At 42.8% G+C, this 22,500-nt stretch overlaps 1 protein-coding gene across 1 annotated transcript; it reads right to left on the bottom strand.

Annotated features, from left to right (window-relative positions):
* Positions 1-754: 754 nt before the first annotated feature.
* Positions 755-13,622, bottom strand: Zpbp2 (zona pellucida binding protein 2). The gene is made up of 8 exons (XM_045159080.1): positions 13,463-13,622; positions 13,231-13,296; positions 11,401-11,526; positions 8,935-9,096; positions 6,963-7,181; positions 5,918-6,000; positions 1,681-1,861; positions 755-1,149 (listed from the first exon to the last, which is right to left on the bottom strand). The coding sequence occupies exons 1-8, from the start codon at positions 13,509-13,511 to the stop codon at positions 1,055-1,057; spliced, it is 981 nt and encodes a 326-aa protein (XP_045015015.1). The 5' UTR covers positions 13,512-13,622; the 3' UTR covers positions 755-1,054.
* Positions 13,623-22,500: the final 8,878 nt, after the last annotated feature.

The following is a 22,500-nucleotide window of genomic DNA, read 5'->3' as shown; positions in this document are numbered from 1 at the left end:
AAGGAAGGAAGGAGAGAAAGAAAGAAGGAAAGAACAATAGATATAGTGGTGAACAGATTAGTATGCATTTGCCAAAACTGTATCACAAAGAAAATTTAATGTGAACCATACATTATAGTGATTCACACTAATAATAAGAGGATACGTGTGAGGAAGAATGAGGAAGTAGGAAGGGTATACAAAATTCTCCATATCACCTTGGTTCAACTTTTTTATTATTATTTTTTTTTTGGTTTTCTGAGGTAGGGTCTTGCTCTAGCCCAGGCTGACCTGGAATTCACTCTGTAGTCTCAGGGTGGCCTCAAACTCAGAGCAATCCTCTTACCTCTGCCTCCCAACTGCTGGGATTAAAGGCATGTGCCACCACACCCAGCCTGTTCATTTTTTTTTAAAATAAATCTAAGCCTATACTAAAAGCGTAAATCTGTTAATTATTTTAAAAAATAGCCCAGTGTTGTGGCGCATGGCTTTAATCCTAGCACTTGGGAGGCAGAGGTAGGAGGATCACCATGAGTTTGGGGCCTGAGACTCCATAGTGAATTCCAGGTCAGCCTGGGCTAGAGTGAGACCCTACCTCAAAAAAACAATGAAAGAATCCAAAATTAGAAAAATAAATAAATAAAAGCAAAGGAGCTAATAATTTTAGTTCCAGTTACAAAGGTAGTATTATGCCTTTATGTAAGTGACTTCAAACAAATTAATATATGGAAAGTATAAAATTTTTATTATATTGTACATTGCTTCTAATCTTGGCTTTAATATACTCTTAGGTACAAACAAAACATGTTTCCATTTGTAAACTACACAACATATTTCATTAAAACCATCCACTACCAGTTAAATTTTCCTTTGCATACTAGAGATACTGGATTAAATGCCTTCTTAAAAATGCCAGGCCAACTATTTTTTTTGTTTCTACAATGTATATATTCTAACATTTTGGTCTTACTGATCTTTATGGAGTTTTCTAGGATGCTCTCGGATGTAAACAGATCATCTTATGTTCTCCGCCTTCCAAGGCAAGTAACAATGCTTTCACCTCTAGTTTTGAGGTTTATGGGCAAGATTTCGCTCCATAGTGATGGACAGAAACACAAATCTGACAAGTAACATCAACATCAGGACTAAAAGTTCCAGGATTACAAACGACTGCAAAGGAAAACACATGCAGTAGGTTATTAAAATTTAAACAGTATTTTATGTCCACAATACAAATCTGTCTTTAATATCACACCATTTCTATCCTTAAGCTATGCCTGTTCAGCCAACTAAGTTGTAGAAGATTACTTCACACTTTGTAATGAACTTAAAAACAGGAGAAAGTTAGAACCCTTCATTTTCCTTTACATCAGCATTTGCAGTGCCCCACTTATGAGGTCCTAGTTTCAGTTTCTAGTTCCTACTCCCCACCTCTGTTACCTATCTAGGACCATTCTGCTGCCTTCAGTCTAGGCACTTAAGAACAGTGTAGGAATGCTTTGCAATTCAAAAGAAAATAGTTCAAAGAATTAATCTACATTGAGATGTTTATATTTAGCAACTTGGGTTTTGAATTTTTTTGTATATCCCTTTAGCTAAATATGTGAAAGAATCAATGAAAAGATTCAGTTTAATCATCCTAAGCAAATTAATCATTTTTCTTCTGATGACATAATCTAGATATTTGTATCTTATAATTACCGCAACAGCTAGCACAGTTGCTGTGTAGACCTTCATTTTTCCCAAAGCCTGGCCGACAGCTATCTATACGTGCTACTTGAAAACTGTGCTCCACAAAACGCATAGCTGGTCTAGTTTTAATAAAGTGATGATACAAAATATATGCTTGGCTCCGAAAAAATTCTTCTATCCGATCTCTTGCCTAAGTTTTAAAAATAACAGAGAAAATTGTAATTACTAAACCATGAACCAAATTCCTACGCATGTATCACAGTAATGAAACATAGTATACTTCTTGCACCATGGACCAGATAATTTCCTAAGAAGGTGTTAAGACTAAAAATCAGTCCAAAATCAGCCTATCTTTAGAATTATCAAGCATTGTTAACTCATATGGAAAAGAAGAAAGTCATATATATGTGTGTGTGTGTGTATGTGTGTAAAATATATATATATTTATATATATACATATATATATATGTATACACACACACACACACACACACACACACACACACAGCTTGTTCTGAATTTTCTGCAACATCTATTCCATAGATAGTTAAATGGGAGTTGTTTCTAATTCTATATGACCAAGAAAAAAAGAACCACAGCAGGGCATGGTGGTGTACACCTTCAATCCCAGCACTTGGGGGTCAAAGGTAGGAGGATCACCATGAGTTCGAGGCTACCCTGAGACTACATAATGCATTCCAGGTCAGCCTGAGCTAGACTGAGACCCTGCCTTGCAAAACAAAACAAAACAAAAAACCAAACAAATAAACAAACAAACAAAAACCAAGTAAAGCAGAAATCAAGACTTCTCTCAAGCATTACTCCACACTAATGATGTGACTTTTTTAATAATAATAAGTCAGAACAAGACTGGGAGAGTGAAAAGATTTTTCTTTAAAATATTTTACTTATTTATTTCAGAGAGAGACAGAGAGAGAGAGAGAGAGAGAGAGAGAGCGCACAAGTGAGAGAGAAAATGGCACACCAGGGCCTCTAGCCACTGCAAACAAACTCCAGATGCTTATGAACTCCACCTTATGCATTGGCTTATGTGAGTACTGGGAAACTGAACCTGCATCCTTAGGCTTTAAAGGCAAGTATCTTAACTGTTAGGCCATCTCTCTAGCTCAGAAAAGATTTTTCTGACTACATCTCTAGCCTCTCAAGATGGCAGTGGAGAGAACCATTGTGATGATTCTGATAAACAAAATTTTGGAAGAACTATTGGTTTCACCTAGGATGACATTATTATGAGTGAGGCTGTTCTTCAGGCTGCTGTTTAATCATCATTTTCTAGGAAACAAGGACCAGGGATCCATCTTTCCATTATAAATAAATACATGTTAACCTGGCGAACCATGTATTACAGATGTACTACTACAAATAGTTGATAAATCTCCATTAAAATTTTTTGAAACAAAAGAAATCGAGAAGGCCTCAAAGGTTTTAGTTGGATGTGAGAGTTATTAGTGAACATGACTGGGGGGGGGGAGTCCTGGCAGTGGAAGACCTCAGCAGTGCAGGGCCTGCCGCTTGCCCAGGAGACCACGGTTAGGGACATAGCTGATGCTGCGACCACTGGGAATGTGCTGATGCTCATGTCTTCATCTGCATTCAACCTGGTGAAGCCCCGTGTCTTTGAGATATGGATTTTCTGGTGACCAGGGAACTTGAACTTGGTCCCGTACAGGGCTTCAATCACATGGTGAGGATGGACATGATGACCTGGCCAAAGTGAACCCTGGTCACTGTGCCCTAGGCCTTCCCAAATGCACCCCATACACCTGTCTAGAGCCTAAATCAGTGCAACACAAGATCAGAAACATGAATATCCACCATCTGTCCCCAAGGTCCCTTGGGACAATCCATAAAAGCTTTTCTGCCTGGTCTTGTTTTCAGCCCCAGTTTTCTTTTGCTAGTTCTGGATCTTGTGGGTCTCTGCTCCCGTGAGGGACCAGGGTTACAGGTATGCCCAGCTCTTTTATCTGGGATCTGGAGACTTGAACTCAAGCCTCCTCAGGGCCTCATACTTGCACAGGGAAGCACACAGGAAGTATAGGAAGTATACCTAACTGCTAAGCTATCTCTCCAGTCCTTACATATGTTTTCACTGAGAAATATTTATAATCGAGAAAGATTTCCTTAAAAACAACAACAAAGCCCCCCCCCCCAAAAAAAACCCCCAAGGTCTTGTTATGTAGCCCTTGATAGCCTCAACATGCAATGATTCTCCTGCCTTTGTCTCTTGGATGTTGAAATTACAGGCATGCACTACTATGTCTAAGATATATATATATATATATATATATATATATATATATATATATATATACACACACACACACACACACACACATATATATATATATGTATGTATGTATGTATATTTGTTTGTTTGTTTTTTGAGGTAGGGTCTCACTCTAGCTCAGGCTGACCTGGAATTCACTATGTAGTCTCAGGGTGGCCTCAAACTCACAGCAATCTTCCTACCTTGCCTCTGGAGTGCTGGGATTAAAGGCATGCACCACCATGCCTGGCTAAAGATATATTCCTTTTAAAAAAAAATTAAATTGGAGCTGGAGAGATGGCTTAGCAGTTCAGGCGTTTGCCTGAAAAGCCAAAGGACCTCAGTTTGATTCCTCAGGACCCACATAACCCAGATGCACACGGTGGCATATGCATCTGGAGTTCATTTGCAGTGGATGGAGGCCCTGGTGCACCTATTCTCTCTCTCCTTCTCTGTCTGCCTCTTTCTCTCAAATAAACAAATAAAAACAAAACATTAAAAAATTAATTTGGGGTGAGTATGTGTATATGTATCAGTTAGGGGACAACTTTTATTTTTGAGAGAGCAAGAGAGGGAAAGAGGCGGAGAGAGAGAATGGACATGCCAGAGCCTTCAGTCACTGCAAACTAACTCCAGATGCATGCACCACCTTGTGCATGTGGCTTATGTGGGTCCTGGGTAATTGAACCGAGGTCCTTTGGCTTTGCAGGCAAACACCTTAACTACTAAGCCATCTCTCCAGCCCCTTTCCACTTTGTTTTGAAGCAGAGTCTCTTATTGATGTTCACCACTCTGTTCATCTATGAGGTTCTGAGAAATTCTCCTGCCTCCACCTCTCTTCTTACCATGTATGGCAATCACTGTATTCACTGAACAATCCTCCCAGACTAGAGAGATAGATTCTGTTTTTAGTATATTTAAAAATATTTTTGGGCTGGAGAGATGGCTTAGTGGTTAAACACTTGCCTGTGAAGCCTAAGGACCCCAGTTCGAGGCTCGGTTCCCCAGGTCCCACGTTAGCCAGATGCACAAGGGGGCTCACGCATCTGGAGTTCGTTTGCAGTGGCTGGAAGCCCTGGCGCGCCCATTCTCTCTCTCTCCCTCTATCTGTCTTTCTCTCTGTGTCTGTCGCTCTCAAATAAATAAATAAAAAATGAACAAAAAAAATATTTTTATTGCTGGGTGTGGTAGTACACACATTTAATCACAGTACTAGAGAGGCTGAGGTAGGAAGATTACTATGAATTGGAGGCCAGCTTGGGGCTATAGAGTGAATTCTAGGTCAGTCTGGGCTACAGTGAGCCCCTACTTTGAAAAAAAATCTATCTATATGTATACGCAAGCAGAGAGAGAGAGAGAGAGAGAACATTAGAATATGAGCACACTTTGGCCTCTTGCCACTGCAAATGAATTACAACTCCAGATGCATATGATACTTTGTGCCTCTGGCTTTACATGGGTACTGGGAGTCCAATTCAGGCCAACAGACTTTGTAAACAAGTGGCTTTAACTCTGGAGCCATCTTCCTGGCCAAGATAGATTCTGATTTTTTTTTTTTTAAAGTTTTTCGAGGTAGGGTCTAACTGTAGCCCAGGTTGACCTGGAATTCACTATATAGTCTTAGGCAGGCCTCCAACTCACAGCAATCCTCCTGCCTCTTCCTTCCAAGTGCTGGGATTAAAGGTGTGCACCACCATGCCCAGCCCAAGATAGATTGTTGAAAATCTTTTTTTTTTTTTGGCCAAGCATGGTGGCACGTGCCTTTAAAATCCCAGTGGAGGTAGGAGGATTGCTGCGAGCTCAAGGCCATTCTAAGACTACATAGTGTGTTCCAGGTCAGCTTGGGCTAAAGTGAAACCCTACCTTGAAAAAAAACAAAAACAAAACAAAACAAAAAACAAACCCAAAACAAAAACCAGAACCAACTTTGCTGACTACTCCCCACAATGAAATTCTCACCTTGAGGATATTATGGTTAGTGATCTCCTCACAGTCAATTGTCTCAGTGCACAAACTTTTCCATCCTTCTGCAAAAGGGTTAACTGGAGAGGAAAACATGACAGGTACACAAACAAAAGTCTAAAAAGTCCCAAGCACTTCAATAAAGCCCCAAGTGCTTTCATTAGTATGCATGCATGCACACATTTTACCCAGCAATGTAATCCTAGTAGTTATGTAAGACGCACAATTTGCATAACTTATACATTACGAGTGCACTCCATCTGGGGGCAAGTGGAAGGAACTGCAAGGCTTTCAGATAGAAATAAATTCACTTTGGTTATTCCTTTTTATTAAGTTCTTGGGGGGGGACCCTATAATTCTGCAGTCAAATACTCTATCTCTGAGCTATAGACCCCTCCCAACCTAAAATTCTATTAGAAATTGCTGTATAGTAAAGGGTTATGTTAATATAATAATGTTGACTTCTAAATGACAAACAATGTATTATACTTGACAGCAATCTATTAGTATGTTAACTTTTTTTTTTGGTTCTTTCCAGGTAGGGTCTCACTCTAGGCCAGGCTGACCTGGAACTCACTCTGTAGTCCCAGGCTGGCCTACCTTTGCCTCTGAGTGCTGGGATTAAAGGAGTGTGCCGCTATACCTGGTTCTGCTAACTTTAATTTAATTTATTTACTTATTATTTTGAGAGAGAGAGAGAGAGAGAGGCATACAGACAGAATGGGCATGCCAGGACCTCCAGCCACTGCAAATGAACTCTAGATGCATGTGCCACCTTATGTATCTGGCTTTATGTTGGTACTGGAGAATTGAACCTGGGTCCTTAGGCCTCACAGGCAAGTAAGTGCCTTAAGTGGTAAGCTAAACCATCTCTTCAGCCCCTCTGTTAACCTTAAAAATCACAACCAAGCAACAATATATTTTAGTGCTTAACAAACATTTTAAACCTTCTCTTTATATAGACATATATTCATACAATGATTCTTAATCTATCATGGTTCAGAACTAAAGTCATAAAGCTAATGTTTTACATTCTTTTTACCTTGAAAGGCTATGAATAGCTCATATATGAGGTCATTTTCTGGAATTTTAACAATATGGCATTTATATGATGGTTCTATGACATGGCATGACAAATCAGAGATTAAATTATCCAGGATTTTCTTTAGCAGTCTAAAGAACATATCGTTAAATCTTCCTACACAAGACTTTGTGGTAAAGCGCACAGCCATCTGATAAGAGTAGTCAGGCTCCCGATAGGCTTGGAAAAGAGAGGAGACAAACAATCATGTCTAGCATTAATTTACTCTACAGAACAATTTTCCAAAACAGGCAGCATTAAGTCTTATCAATTTTGCAAATCAGCATAGCTTTACTTATCTAACAAGGTGTTCTATCAATATGTATTCATAAAATAGATTTGATTAACAATCTTAATGGGAAAATGTCATTTTCATTTGACGTATTATCTACTTTGAAAAAATGGCTTATGTGGGCTGGCAATGTAGGTAAGGGAACATATCAAGGAAAACACAAGGCCATTTTGGGGAAGGGTCTTAATTTGCAGAATTTGCCATTATTATCCCCTCAGAACAGAGAAATCCTTAATTTGCTTTTATAGAATTACTTATCAGTTGGGTTTTATTGTTTGTTTTTCTTTGAGACAGGGTTTTATACAATAGTCCTGGTTAGCCTGGAACTCAGTATGTTGTCTGGTTGGTCTCAAATTTGTAGAAACCCTCTTGCTTCAGCATATAGTCCAAGTGGTGGGATTATTGGATTGAGCCACCTATACCTGGCTTTATCAGGGTTTTTGTTGTTGTTTGCTTGCTTTAGTTTTCTTTTTGTAGACAGGGTTTTATGTAGTTGAGTTTGGTTTAGAATGCACCATGCAGTGGAGGATGTCCTGAACTTTTTTTTTTTGATGTTTTTTAAAAAATATTTATTTATTTGAGGAGGGGTTGAGGAGAGAATGAGAGATGGACATGCCAGGGCTTCCAGCTACTGAGAACAAACTCCACATGTGCGTACCACCTTGTGCATCTGGCTTATATGGGTCGGGGGAATAGATCCTGGGTCCTTTGGCTTTGTAGGAAAGCACCCTAACCACTAAGCAATCTCTCCAGCTCCCTTTTTTTGTTGTTTTTGAGGAAGGATCACTCTCTCTAGCCAAAGCTGACCTGGAATTCACTGTGTAGTCTCAGGGTAGCTTTGAACTCACAGCAATCCTCCTAGACCTTGAACTTTTTTTTTCTTTTCAAAAAAAAATTTTTTTTTTATTAACAACTTCCATGACTATAAAAAATATCCCATGGTAATACCCTCCCTTTCCCCCGACTTTCCCCTTTGAAGCTCCATTCTTCATCATATCCCCTCCCATCTCAATCAGTCTCTCTTTTATTTTAATGATCTTTTCCTCCTATTATGATGGTCTTGTGTAGGTAGTGTCAGGCACTGTGAGGTCATGGATATCCAGGCCATTTTGTTAGGCCTTGAACTCTTAAAAAATGTTATTTATTTATAAGGAGAGAGAGATAGAGACAGAAACAGAGAGGGGATGGGGGAGGGAGGCGTATGGACCTGTCAGGGTCTTTTACATGAGTACTGGGGAATCAAACCCAGGCTGGCATGCTTTGCAAGTGCCTTTAACCACTAAGCAATCTTCCCAGCCCAATCTTGAACTCTTGATTCACTTGCCTCAACTTCCCAAGTGCTTGGACTGTAGGTATGTGCTACCACATTCATCTTAAATATTAATTTTTAAACTATCTGGCAAAACTGAGATGAAGTAGTCTCTGCTTACTACCTGGGCAGTGGGAAGTAGGGAGCAGAAAGGGGATTGTTTAAGACAAGCTTCTATTGAAGGTAATTTAAGAGTTTGCCTAGCCAAATATACCTTAAAATACTTTAGAAGTCATAACGATTGCCTGTAATAGAGTCATTTTCACTAACTGAAAAAAACTTAATTCCAATTCAACTTAAATATTTAAGTTAAAATGTGCTTAGATTCTTACCAAAGATCATAAAGTCATATCTCTTCTGTATTACGCTTTCTTCTTGGGTTTCTGCTTTCACATTCTTATAAGAAAGAGTACATGTATAAAGTCCAGACAGAGACTCCAGAAAATCTTTCACTATTAGTGTTCCTGTGTTTGTTACATTTATTCGATTATTGCCTAAACAGAAATGGTAAATAAAGTATCTGTTATTTTTAATTTAAAAATATTTATTTATTTGAATCCGAGTGTGGTGGTGTATGCCTTTAGTTCTAGCACTTGGGAGGCAGAGGTAGGAGGATCATCATGAGCCTGAAGCCACCCTGAGACTACATAGTGAATTCCAGGACAGCCTGGGCTAGAGCAAGACCTAATTTGAAAAAATATATATATTTATTTGAGAGAGAGGACAGGGAGAGGGAAGGAGAGAGCGAATGGGCACCATGCTAGGCCCTCCCATTACTGCAAACAAACTCCAGATGCATGTGCCACTTTGTACAACTGACTTTACATGGGTATTGGGGAATTGAACCCAAGCTGTCAGACTTTGCAAGAAAGTGCTTTTAACTGCTTAACCATCTCTCCAGCCCTAATTATTTGGTATTTAATAAATAATTCAAATATTGCTTAGTAAACTTGGATTTACAAAGAGATACAATTTTAAAAAATCAAACATTTCAACTTTAAGAACCCAACAAAATCTCAATTTATCATACTTCTTTGTCATTATACACACACACACACACACACACAGGGATATATATATATAATTTTTAAAAATTTATTTGAGAGAGAGAGAGAAAGTGGCAGATAGAATGGGAACACCAGGGCCTCCACTACAAATGAACTCCAGACGCATGTGCCCCCTTGTGCATCTGGCTTAGGTGGGTCCTGGGGAATCGAACATGGGTCCTTAAGCTTCACATGCAAAGGCCTTAACTGCTAAGCCATTTCCCCAGCCTTGTCATACTTCTCTGTGGAGAAACTACATGAGATAGGTGCACTTTTGAACATATGTTGGTTTTCTTTGATTAATTTATCACCATCTAGTTTTGACTGATTTATGTTAAGAATTGGGTAAATGAGAAAAAGTTTCTTCACAGAAGACAGAAATTAATAATGCTGGCAGCCCAAGGCATTCTTCAAACATTGAAAACTCCATATTAAGTATTTCCTATTATTGGTGCTACAAGGATAAGGCCTTATGAAATTTCTGAACAGCCTTGGGAAACAGGGTACAAAAATTTCTGCTTTTTAAGCTGGAGAGATGGCTCAGCAGTTAAGGTGCTTGCCTGCAAAGTCTATGTGCCTGAGTTTGATTCCCCAGTACCCACATAAAGCCAGAGGTACATCGTGGCACATGTGTCTAGAGTTCATTTGCAGTGGCTAGAGGGTATGACATGCCCATTTTCTCTCTCTGCCCCTCTTTTTCTCTTTTTTCAAAAAATATATTTTATTTATTTACTTATTTATTTGAGAAAGAGGGAAAGAGAATGGGCACACCAGGGCCTCCAGCCACTGCAAACAAGCTCCAGACACATTGCCCCCTTGTGCATCTGGCTTATGTGGGTCCTGGAGAATCAAACTGGGATCCTTTGGCTTTGCACACAAAGGCCTTAAGTGCTAAGCCATCTCTCCATCCCCTCTTTTTCTCTTTTACTGTCTTTCAAATAATAAATAAAATATTGCTTTAGGGCTGGGGGTATGACTCAGTGGAAGACCACTTGCCTCATATATGCAGGATTGTGGGTTCAATTCCCAGTACTAGGAAAAAAACTGCTTTATTTATCAATTAATTTATTTTTTCAGACGCAGTCTTTCAGTATAGCCCAGGCTGGCCTGGAGCTTGTGACCTCCTGCTTCATCCTCCTGAGTGCAGGGCTTACAGGTGTGGACCACCGCCTGCATCTGCTCTAGTTCTTGCGTAGGTAGAACAAAAAGCCCAAACCAAGATATAACATGATTTGTCTAAATGCTGAACAAGCGAACCTGCAGTTAAAATTAAGTTTGTTCTTTTCAATAAGTGACAGTACTTTTCTAAAACAATTTCAAGCTGGGCATGGTGGCGCACGCCTTTAATCCCAGCACTTGGGAGGCAGAGGTAGGAGGATTGCCATGAGTTCGAGGCCACCCTGAGACTCCATATCGAATTCCAGGTCAGCCTGGGCTAGAGTGAGACCCTACCTCGAAAAACCAAAATAAATAAATAAATAAATAAAATAAAATAAAACAATTTCACAGGAATAAAAAATATATTAAGGAGGTGGAGAGATGGCTCAACAGTTAAGGCGCTTGCATGCAAAGCCAAAGAACCACAGTTACCATGTAAAGCTAGATGCACAAGGTGGCGCATGTATTGAGAGTTCATTTCCAGTGACTAGAGGCCCTGGCTCACCCATTCTCTATCTACCTACCTGCATTTTTCTCTGCCTCTTACTCACAAATAAATATTTTTTTATAAAAGAATATATTAAAGCAATTTACCTGTTAATGTATTTTCATTAGGCCCAATCCACAAGTAGGTGGGATCCACTGTTTCTTTACTAGCACGATCCAAATCCATACAAATAAGGGCCGGGCTATTCTGATGTATTTTTACATATATTTTCACTGTGGCAAAGTGAAACACAACAAAATAAAGATATGCAGTTATTTTGTCCCAATTATACTAGTTCTTTCTGGATTTCAACATTTTATTAATTAAATTATTATTATTATTATTATTATTATTATTATTTGAGGTAGGGTCTCACTCTAGCCCAGGGTGACCTGGGATTCACTATGTAGTGTCAGGGTGGCCTCGAACTCACGGCGATCCTCCTACCTCTGCCTCCCGAGTACTGGGATTAAAGGCATGTGCCACCATGCCCAGCTTCAATATTTTATTTTTATTAAGTATTCTTATTTATTTATAAGGGGAGAGAGAGAGAAAATGGGTACTTCAAGGCTTCTTGTCACTGCAAACTCCAGAAGCATGTGCCACTTTGTGCATTTGGCTTTATGTAGGTACTGGGGAATTGAAGTTGGGACATTCTGCTTTGCAAGCAAGTGCCTTCAACTGCTGAGCCATCTCTCCAGCTCTTAATATTTTTTTTTAAATTATTTATTTATTTGAGAGCGACAGACACAGAGAGAAAGACAGAGGGAGAGAGAGAGAGAATGGGCGCGCCAGGGCTTCCAGCCTCTGCAAACGAACTCCAGATGCGTGCGCCCCCTTGTGCATCTGGCTAACGTGGGACCTGGGGAACCGAGCCTCGAACCGGGGTCCTTAGGCTTCACAGGCAAGTGCTTAACCGCTAAGCCATCTCTCCAGCCCTCTTAATATTTTTAAATGATCATAGCACTTAGAATGTTAGTGTTCATAGAGGTTGGAGCTCTTTTTTCTCTACCTCTGCCACCCGCGTGCTGGGATCAAAGGCGTGCTTTTGGTTTTTCGAGGTAGGGTCTCACTCTGGCTCAGGCTGACCTGGAATTCACTGTGTAGTCTCAGGGTGGCCTCGAACTCTCAGCGATCCTTCAACCTCTGCCTCCCGAGTGCTGGGATTAAAGGCGTTGCCCACCACACCCGGCTCAAAAGGAATTTTTTAACATGAGAACAGGCAACAATAATTAGGTCTATACAGAACTTAACTAAGAAAGTGCACTGTAGTGAGTGACTTATATTGATTTAGAACTGGTAGAAGCAAAGCTGGACGTGGTGGCACACACCTTTGATCCCAGCACTGGTGAGGCAGAGGTAGGAGGATCGCCGTGAGTTCGAGGCCACCCTGAGACTACATAGTGAATTCCAGGTCAGCCTGAGCTAGAGTGAGACCCTACCTCGAAAAAACAAAAAATAAATTGGTATAAGCAGTGACTATATGCAATCTCACAAGATATTAATTTTAAAGTTAGGCTCTGAGTCGACTATTCTACAATTTGGTTGTATCGTGGTTGTATTGGGAAGACTAGCTTCAAGTTATCGCAAATATATCTGTGGTCACTAATTTTCCCTAAGAAGTGTGCAGAAGTAACATTGAGGCTGAGCCTTCATGGATGTGTAGATTCACGTAAATAGGACTTCCAGTCCTTTGAATGGGCAGAAGTAGTTGGAAGCGGAGTCCCATCACACCAAGAGATCCACGTCGAGTCCTAGCTCCTAAGGTCAAGTGTAGCTGCGAGGAAGAAGCGACGTCACCTTCCCGGAACTGCAGAGCCCCAGGGTAGATGTCCGGGTACACGTCCGCGCCCTTTTCCTCGGTGGGAAGAACCTCGGTCCAGGACGTGGCCCTGGCTCTTCCGACAGGTCTTGCGTGGGAAGAAGGTTCTTCTTACCTGGATGTTCTAACTTGCCATACACGAAGCCTTTCTTACTGAACAGGGAAGGGCGCTGGCATCCAACTGTGGAGGAAAAGAGGACCCCTGACTTTATAGTTAGAGGGGGAACCGGGCGGGGGGCGGGCCGGGGCCGGGAACGTCGCCGGGAGGAAAAAGAGAGAGAGAGAGAGAGAGAGAGGCCTGGCGGGGTGGGGGTTGCGCTGGGGGTCCCGGACGGGACGAGCCCCACCTCCTGCGAGATACCAGAGCACCGCGGAGAGTAGGACCCACGCTCGCATCACGGCTCGGCGACTAGCGTCAACAGCTGGGCTCCCTCGGGCTCCGCCCAACGCCTCCTCATTGCTCCCTCTACTGAGCGCAGAAAACCGCCGGGGGCATTTCCCCTACCGGTCCGCGGCTGCCAGGGAGAGCGCCTGCGCACTCCCCGCACGAGGCGGGGCGGGGCTGAGTGGGGGCGGGGCGGGCGCGCAGGAGAGCCCGCCCCTCCGCGCATGCGCACCGGCGTCTGCGGGCCTCTCCTCCGCCGCAGGTCAGGTGTCATTTTACACTCCCCCCGGCCCCCCAGCCCTGTGGGCTTGGTTCTGTGAGAAAAAGAGAGCGAACGAAACGAACTCCAGCCTTTCCGTGGACTCACTTAAATCTAGGAGCTGAAGGGTGAGAACGAAGGCTCCGAGGACCGTGGTGGCAGAAAGCATGCCCTCACACGAGGACCTTAGGAAGAGACAATCTTGTGAGAACTTCCTGGCAGGAAGCCCCCACCCCACGTTCCTCCGCCACCTTGGGAATTCCCTATGTCTTTCTTGGCATGAATTCGAAAACGGTGGGCCCAATTTCATTCAAACTTGCACCCATTTTTTTTAAAAATATAATTTATCTATTTATTTATTTATTTATTTGACAGAGAAAAAAGGAGAGAGAGAGAATGGGCGCGCCAGGGCCTCCAGCCACTGCAAACGAACTCCAGACGCGTGCGCCCCCTTGTGCATCTGGTTAACGTGGGTCCTGGGGAATCGAACCTGGATCTTGTGCCTTTGCAGGGCAAACCTTAACCGCTAAGTCATCCCTGCAGCCTTTTTGTTGTTGTTGTTGACATGTTTTCTGCTTACAAAAACCAAATTTTGACGAATCTCTACTTCACCGGTCAGACGCCTCCATAGTCTTTCCACATGGAGGAATGTTGAATCTTCAGTTTTTCAGCTTGGAGCAAAAGCTGATATGAAGGGACAGGCCCCTGCTTAATTCGGAATTCACTTTGCTTTAGAAAAATGGGCCCCCAGTCGAAAGGCAAGAAGAGCCAGAGATCTGCTTTTCCTCTGGGGATGGGTGATATAAAGTCAGTATCGGGGAGATGCTTTTGTGAGTCCTTCCCCAGCACCCAGTCCGTGCTGGGCACTGAACCCAGGGTCTTCACTGACCGAAATCCTCAACCCCAAGGCCCTTTGTGTTGTTTATTTTAGCAGTGGGACACCACCCTCAGAGGTGGTTTTGAGTGGGCTGGTAGGTAGAGAGCCCAAGGTTCACATAGGGTGCAGAATGATTATTTTGGGTGAGATCAAGGGTTTTCAGTTTTATTTCCTTTGAGCAGAGTCAGTATTTGGACTACCTCAGATGGTCCAGGAGCAACCTTTGTCAGTAATTTCATTTTTACTCACTGTTAATTTTACCTACATAGCATAAGCGTGAAATGTGATTCAATGAGTCAGATCCACCGAGTGTCAGTTACTATGGCTAAATTTATGGTTTAGTTTCAACTGTGCTTCTTCTTAAGGTAGTAAAGATAACTTTAAGCATACGCTTAGCTTCCCTAAAAGTTTGTCATTCCAGCTTTAGTCAAAGCACTTTATAAGTCTGCAGGGTTTCATTAAATTCCCAGTTACGGCAATTGAGTCTTGTAAATCTTTTTTTTGTTGTTTGTTTATTTTTATTCATTTATTTGAGAGTGACAAACAGACAGACAGACAGAGAGAGAAAGAGATAGAGAGGGAGAGAGAGAGAGGGAGAGAGAGAGAGAGAATGGGTACACCAGGGCTTCTAGCCACTCAAACAAACTCCAGATGCATGCACCACCTTGTGCATCTGGCTTATGTGGGTCCTAGGGAATCGAGCCTTGAACCGGGATCCTTAGGCTTCACAGGCAAGCACTTAACCACTAAGCCATCTCTCCAGCCCCATAAATCTTTTTTTTAATTTTATTATGAATTAACTTATTTATTTGTACATGTACATGTATGGCCATGCCAGGGTCTCTTGCTATTGCAAATGATCACCCATCTGGCTTTATGTGGATGGCTAGGAAGTTGAACGTAGGCAGACAGGTTTTGCAAGCAAGTGCCTTTATCTGCTGAGCCATCTTCCTAGCTTGTAAATCTTATTGATTTATTTGCAAGTGGAGGGAGAGATAGAGATAGAGAGAAGAGAGACAAGCAAAATGGGTGCACCAGGGCCTCCAGCTGCTGCAAAAGAATCCCAGATGCATGCACCACTTTGTGCATCTGGCTTTTGTGTGGGTACTGGGAACTCGAACCAGGATTGTCAGGCTTTGCAGGCAAGCACCTTAATCACTGAACCATCTTTCCAGCTCCCTTGTAAATTTTTTTGTGATAAAATTTGACTCCATTGAGAAGAGTCTTAACTAAGTGTGTAGTAGTTTATGTATTGAAAATATCTATCCACTCTTTTGTTTTCGAGGTAGGGACTCACTAGCTCAGGCTGACCTGGGATTCACTATGTAGTCTCAGGGTGGCCTCCAACTCATGGTGATTGTCCTATCTCTGCCTCTTGAGTGCTGGGATTAAGGACATGCGTCACCATGCCCAGCTCTAACCACGCTTAAACTAAATTTTGTATTTTAAAAGTTTTAGCTTCATAGAAATATTGCAAAAATACTGAAGAATTCATGTACTTCCAACCATTTTTATTACATATTCCATTATTTTAGAGGTCTGTTAACTAATATTGTCACATTATTGCTAAGTAAAGTCTATATCTTGTTCAGAGTTCCTTGGTTTTTACCTCAATTTTTCTGCATTTATTTACTATGTCCCCTTAGATTCCTAAAGGATGTTGACAGTTTCTCAGATCTTTTTTTTCTTTTTTGTTCTTTCATTCATTCTTTTTGTTGTTTTTGTTTTTGTTTTTGTTTTTCAAGATAGGGTCTTAACTCTAGTTCAGGCTGACCTGGAATTCACTATGTAGTCTCAGGGTGGCCTCAAACTCAAGGCAATCTTCCTACCTCTGCCTTCCCAGTGCTGGGATTAAAAGTATGGGCTACCACACCCAGCTTGTATGTACCCTTTGATATAATGTATTCAAAACCAACCAAACAAAAAAAAAAAAAAAAAAAGGGGAATCATACATACAATCATCACGCTTTATCATTATGATGTTAACCTTGATCTCCTGACTTAAGTAGTGCTTGTCAGGTTTCTCCATTTGGAAATTACTCCCGGTCCCCTTTTATGTTCTACACAATACTGTTTGGAAGGAGGTTACTATGTGTAACCTGCCTTAAAAGAATGGAGATTTATAGTTCATCTCCTTAAGGGTGGAGTAGCTACATAAATTATTATACTCATCTACTTTTTATTTTATTCTTTTACATATGTAATTCTGAAGTACTCAATGTTGAACTAAGTATTTACAGAGTAGTAATGTAAACATATATTGAACATTGTAAGAGAAGATAATAAAGTTTCTTTGTAAATTTTTTTTTGGGGCGGTTTCGAAGTAGGGTCTCACTCTGGCTCAGGCTGACCTGGAATTCACTATGTAGTCTAAGGGTGGCCTCGAACTCATGGCAATCCTCCTACCTCTGCCTCCCAAGTGCTGGGATTAAAGGCGTGCGCCACCACACCCGGCTTCTTTGTAACTTTTAACCAATTAACTATTCATCCTCATCATCCCTGTGAAAGTTGACAGTTCCTCTTCTGCTACTTTTGATGTGCTATTTTTGCTTTTAGAAACTAACAAACAACAAATTTCCCCTTTCAGTAGTAAAATTGAACTCCTGTGTTTAGAGTATTTCTCTGAACTTGATATTATCCTGCAGAACTCCAACTCCTATGTCTATTGAGATGCCTCTGTGGTGCTATGGTCTTAAAGCCAGGACAAATCCCATATGTGTGTGTGGGGACACACACACATACATATACACATATATATTTATATTTTATTTGGAGAGAATGGACGTGCCAGGGCTTCCTGCCACTGCAAATGAACTAGAGGCACATGCGCTATTTTGTGACTCTGGCTTATCTACATATATTCATATATGACTGTTGTACCAAGGCACTATTTAAAATGAATTTAAATTCATAAAATTCCAGTGGGCATGCTTTAGCTCCCAAGCGTGGGTTTCTCTGGTATTATTGGCCAATATACAACTCTCAAATATAGTTGCATATGTTAATAATATAATATTCTAACAAAAGGATGGAGAGCTGGACGTGATGGTGCATGTCTTTAATCCCAGCACTGGAGAGACTGAGGTAGTGAGTTCTGTGTAGTGAGGCTGTGAGGTCGAGGCCAGCCTGAGACTACATCACGAATTCGAAGTCAGCCTGGGCTAGAGTGAGACCCTACCTCAAAAAAAAGGGGGGGGGATAGAGAAATGGCTCAGTTGTTAAAGGTGCTTGCAAAGCCTAACAACCTGGGTACAATTCCTCAGTACCCACATAAAGCCAGATGCACAAAGCGGCACATGCATCTGGAGTTTGTCTGCACTGGCAGGAGGCCCCGGTGCACCCATACTCATTTTGTCTGTCTCTTCCTCTCTCTCTCATAAATAAATAAATAATATTATAAAAAATATTCTAGCAAAAGTGACAGTAGCATGCAATGAATGCACTGAACAAACTGGACATCATTAGCACTCATCTGAATAACATCCCTTATGACCTCAGTATGAAGAAAAGTTATGTTCTGAAAAACTGTTTTGTGGTGATTTACCCTTTGCTCTCCCTACTGTCAAATATCTGCTTTACCTTCATAATGTGGGGGAGGATTGGGGAAAAAACTATTAGTTGGTACATCTCTGTGAACAAACACCTGTCTCTTGATTTCACACTTACTATTCAGCACCATTATCTTCACTTTCTAGTATATAATGTATGTATTTTTTAAAAAAATTATTTTCCGGGCGTGGTGGCACATGCCTTAATCCCAGCACTCGGGAGGCAGAGGTAGGAGGGTCGCTGTGAGCTCGAGGCCACCCTGAGACTCCATAGTGAATTCCAGGTCAGCCTGGGCTAGAGTGAGACCCGACCTTGAAAAAACAAAACAAAAAAATTATTTATTTATTAGAGAGAAATACAGAGCAAGACAGATAGAATGGGTGTGCCAGGGCTTCTAACCACTGCAAACGAGCTCCAGACACATATGTCACCTTGTGCATCTAGGTACATGGGTACTGGGGAATCGAACTTGGGTCCTTATGCTTTGTGGGCAAGTGCCTTAACTGCTAAGCCATCTCTCCAATCTTTCTAATGTATTTTTGTAAGGCATTCTATCTAGAAGAAAGCCAAGCAGTAGAAATGAAACACATATAAGTAAACGTATGTGTGACCAGAAAGGAAAACAAAAGAGAGAGAATTACTCCCCTAAATAAAAAAGTTGGAATGGCTGGGCGTGGTGGTGCACGCCTTTAATGCCAGCACTTGGAAGGCAGAAGTAGGAGGATCGAGGATCGCTGTGAGTTCAAGGCCACCCTGAGACTACCTAGTGAATTCCAGGTCAACCTGAGCTAGAGTGAAACCCTACCTCGAAAAAACAAAGCAAAACAAAACAAACAAACAAAAAGTTGGAATGGCGGGGCTAGGGAGATGGTTCAGTGGTCAAAGGCACTTGCTTGCAAAGCCTCATGGCCAAGGTTCGATTCCCCAGACCCCATGGAAAACCAGCTGCACCAAGTGGCATAGCATTTGGAATTCATTTGCAGTGCGGGAGGCCCTGACAACATCCAGTCTCTGTCTTTCTCTCTCTCTAATAAATACATCTTTAAAGAAAAGGTTGGGTGCTGGAGAGATGGCTTAGTGGTTAAGTGCTTCTGTTGGATGCTCAATTCCCCAGGACCCACGTAAGCCAGATGCACAAGGCGCAGCATGCATCTGGAGTTCGTTTGCAGTGGCTGGAGGCCCTGATACGACCTTTTTCTTGCTCTGCCTCTTTTTCTACCTGTCTGTCGCTCTCAAATAAATAAATAAACAATAAACAAAAAAAATTTTAAAAGTTGGAATGATGCCAGGATAGTTTTAAATTGTCTTTTCTTTTTTAAAAAACGTAGAACAATAACTTTTTTAAAGTTTCATTTTTATTTATTTGAGAGCAACAGATAGAGAAAGAAGCAGAAAGAGAGAGAATGGGCGTGCCAGGGCCTCCAGCCACTACAAAGGAGCTCCAGATGCGTGCGCTCCCTTGTGCATCTGGCTAACAGCGGAATCGAGCCTCGAACCTGGGTTCTTAGGCTTCACAGGCAAGCGCTTAGCCTCTAAGCCATCTCTCCAGCCCAAGAACTGTGGTTTGTCTTGAGACAAGGTCTCACACTGTGGAGTAGGGTGGCCTTGGAACTCGCGGCAATCCTCCTGCCTCTGCCTTCAGACGGTGCCCAGGTAACAGGCGTGAGCCAGCACGCTGAATTGGACGGACCAAGAACTTTTACCACCGGACGAGGAAACCTGGAGAGAGAACACACACAAATAACACAATGAAGTGAATTCCCAGTGACACTTTTTATGGCTATCGTGCAGAAAAATAAAAAAGAAAAAGAAAACTTCCCGATCTTTGCACGAGTCGCTGAGCTCACGACAAAAGGGATGCTCCCGCCCCCGCCCCCGGCCCCCGTTCCGGCCCGCGATGCGCCCGGGGCAGACCTTCAGAGAGGCTGACGGGGGGCCCCGGAGTCCCCGCGGCTTCCTCGGGGCTGCTTGACCTTCCACGGCGGGCCGAAAGCGCGGGGCGTGCGGCGGGCCGGGCGCGCGGGCGGGTCGTCGGCCGGGCTCCCGCCATCCCCGTCGCAGGGGCGGGCGCGGGCGACCGCGGGGACCGGGGGGAAACTCCCCGCGCCGGCCACCTGCCGCCAGCGGCTCGCCGCGGCCGGGGCACGACGGCAGCAGCACGTGGAGCGGAGCGGCGGCCCCGGCGGCGACATGGCAGGTGAGCGAGCGGGGCTCCCCGCGCGGATCGCCGTCCCCCGGGGCTCGGGGAGACTAGCCACCGCCGCCGCGCGCGCGCGCGCACACACGCACACACACTCACACTCACGCACGCACACTCGCTGCCTACTCGGGATCTCGGCTCGGCGGCTATCGGTTTGGCTTCTGTTGCGTTCCTCGGTCGCGGGTGGACGAGCAGGGGCGCGAGCGTCGGTTCTCGGACGCTCCCGTGTCCCCCCCACCCGATCTTGGGGGCACGGCGAGGCGCGCGTGGGCAAAACCCCGCGCCTGCAGCTCTGGGGAGGCGTCCCTAAGTTGGAAACAAACTTGGGATGGAATCCAAAAGATGCTTTTTTGATGCTCACCCCCCTTCTTCCTCCTCCATTGACCAGTAACTGTTGGCAATAAGCTGATCCGAGTGACTTGTTTTGACGAAAGGTGACTCGCTTTTCTCCGATCGGTGCTGTCACGGAGGGTGGAGGGGACACGTACGATTTTGAAAGTGTCCGGTCCTCGCGGTGTCCTTGGAGCTCGGTCTTCTCAACGAGCCCCGTTTCTAACCTGCATTCCCCCGCCAAAATAATAATAATAATAATAATAATAATAATAGTAATAATAATGTTCACATTGAAGGGTTTCATTTGAATTCATTTTGGAAGTTCTGTATTCGCTTGTCAGGAACTTTCCAGCGTGGACTTCCCTTGAGATAACTAATATTTCGCACTTTTCAGCAAGTGTTTCTGAAACTTTGAAGATGGCAGATACCGTCTCCATTTGGGGTGTGTGTGTGTTGGGGGGGGGCGGGAGGCGGTATGTAGAAAGTCAGAAGTTGAGAAATAAATTCATTTTGTTAGAAAATGAAGGCGGGCGTGGTGGTGCACGCCTTTAATCCCAGCACATGGGAAGCATAGGTAGGAGGATCGTCTTGGGTTCGAGGCCACCCTGAGACTACATAGCAGGTCAGCATGGGCTAGAACAATACCCTACCTCGAAAAACCCAAAGAGGGAAGGGGTGAGAGACATAACTAATTAAAGTGGTAATTTGAGAAATGTTATGAATATTGAAGATCATTTCTTCACAATAATTGGAGGGTCTCTCGCCAACAGTGGACCTTAACTTTTTGCATTTTTAGGGTTTGTAAATTTATGAAAATATGATTGGGGCACAGTTAAATATGGTAAACCTTTTATTTCACAATATAATTGAGGGCAATACACAACCCTCCATCTTCAGTTTGTACATGGGTATGCTTTCAATTTTTTTTCACTGCTTTGACCTTTTTTTTTTTTTTTTTTTTTGCTTCTAAGTAAAATGCCAACTGATAATACAATGGAGAGTATTTATTAAACAAAAACTTTTAAGTGTCTGTTATTGGACAATGCTTCAAGTGTTTTCTTTTGTGAAAAATTCTTTATGCTTTTAATTTGACAGGCTTTAAAACATAACTTAAAAATGTGCACTTTGGGCATTTAAAGAATCTTTTATTTAAAGAATCATAAAAAGTGTAAGTTTTTGAATGTAAACAGTTATTTAGAAACAGATAGGTGCCTGTTTGCATTATAGAATATAAAACTTGGTTTACAGTCTATAAAAAATAGCCAATATATAAACCGGGCATGGTGGCGCACGCCTTTAGTCCTAGCACTTGGGAGGCAGAGGTAGGAGGATTGCTGTGAGTTTGAGGCCACCCTGAGACTCCATAGTGAATTCCAGGTCAGCCTGGGCTAGAGTGATACCCTACCTCAAAAATCAAAAAAAAAAAAAAAAAGCCAGTATCCAAATTCAAGAGAGCTGGCGCTCACAGAGTACACAGCATGAGTGTGTAGCCACCGCTCACTGACTCAGCCTTGATTTACCTCAACACTCCCAGGGGCTCACAGAGATGAGAATATAGTGCTTGCTGCCCAGCGCTGGGCACCCCATGTCAAGGAGCTGCCGTCCCAGCTGACTTCCGTTTGCTGTCCAAGTGAGTGACTTCTGCATTGGGCCTAGGCTCAGTGCACCTGGCGAGCTGTAAGGCTCCCTTGCCACACAGGGCACCACGCACCTACTCTAAGCCAGTGTTGGCGGCATTATCTCTGGTCTTAAAAATAAAAACGGGGTGGGGGGATCTGAAGG

The sequence above is a fragment of the Jaculus jaculus genome, chromosome 9, assembly GCF_020740685.1.
Source record: "Jaculus jaculus isolate mJacJac1 chromosome 9, mJacJac1.mat.Y.cur, whole genome shotgun sequence".
Classification (NCBI taxonomy): Eukaryota; Metazoa; Chordata; class Mammalia; order Rodentia; family Dipodidae; genus Jaculus; species Jaculus jaculus.
The sequence above is the reverse complement of the archived record's forward strand: the minus strand, read 5'-3'. Positions and strand labels throughout refer to the sequence as shown.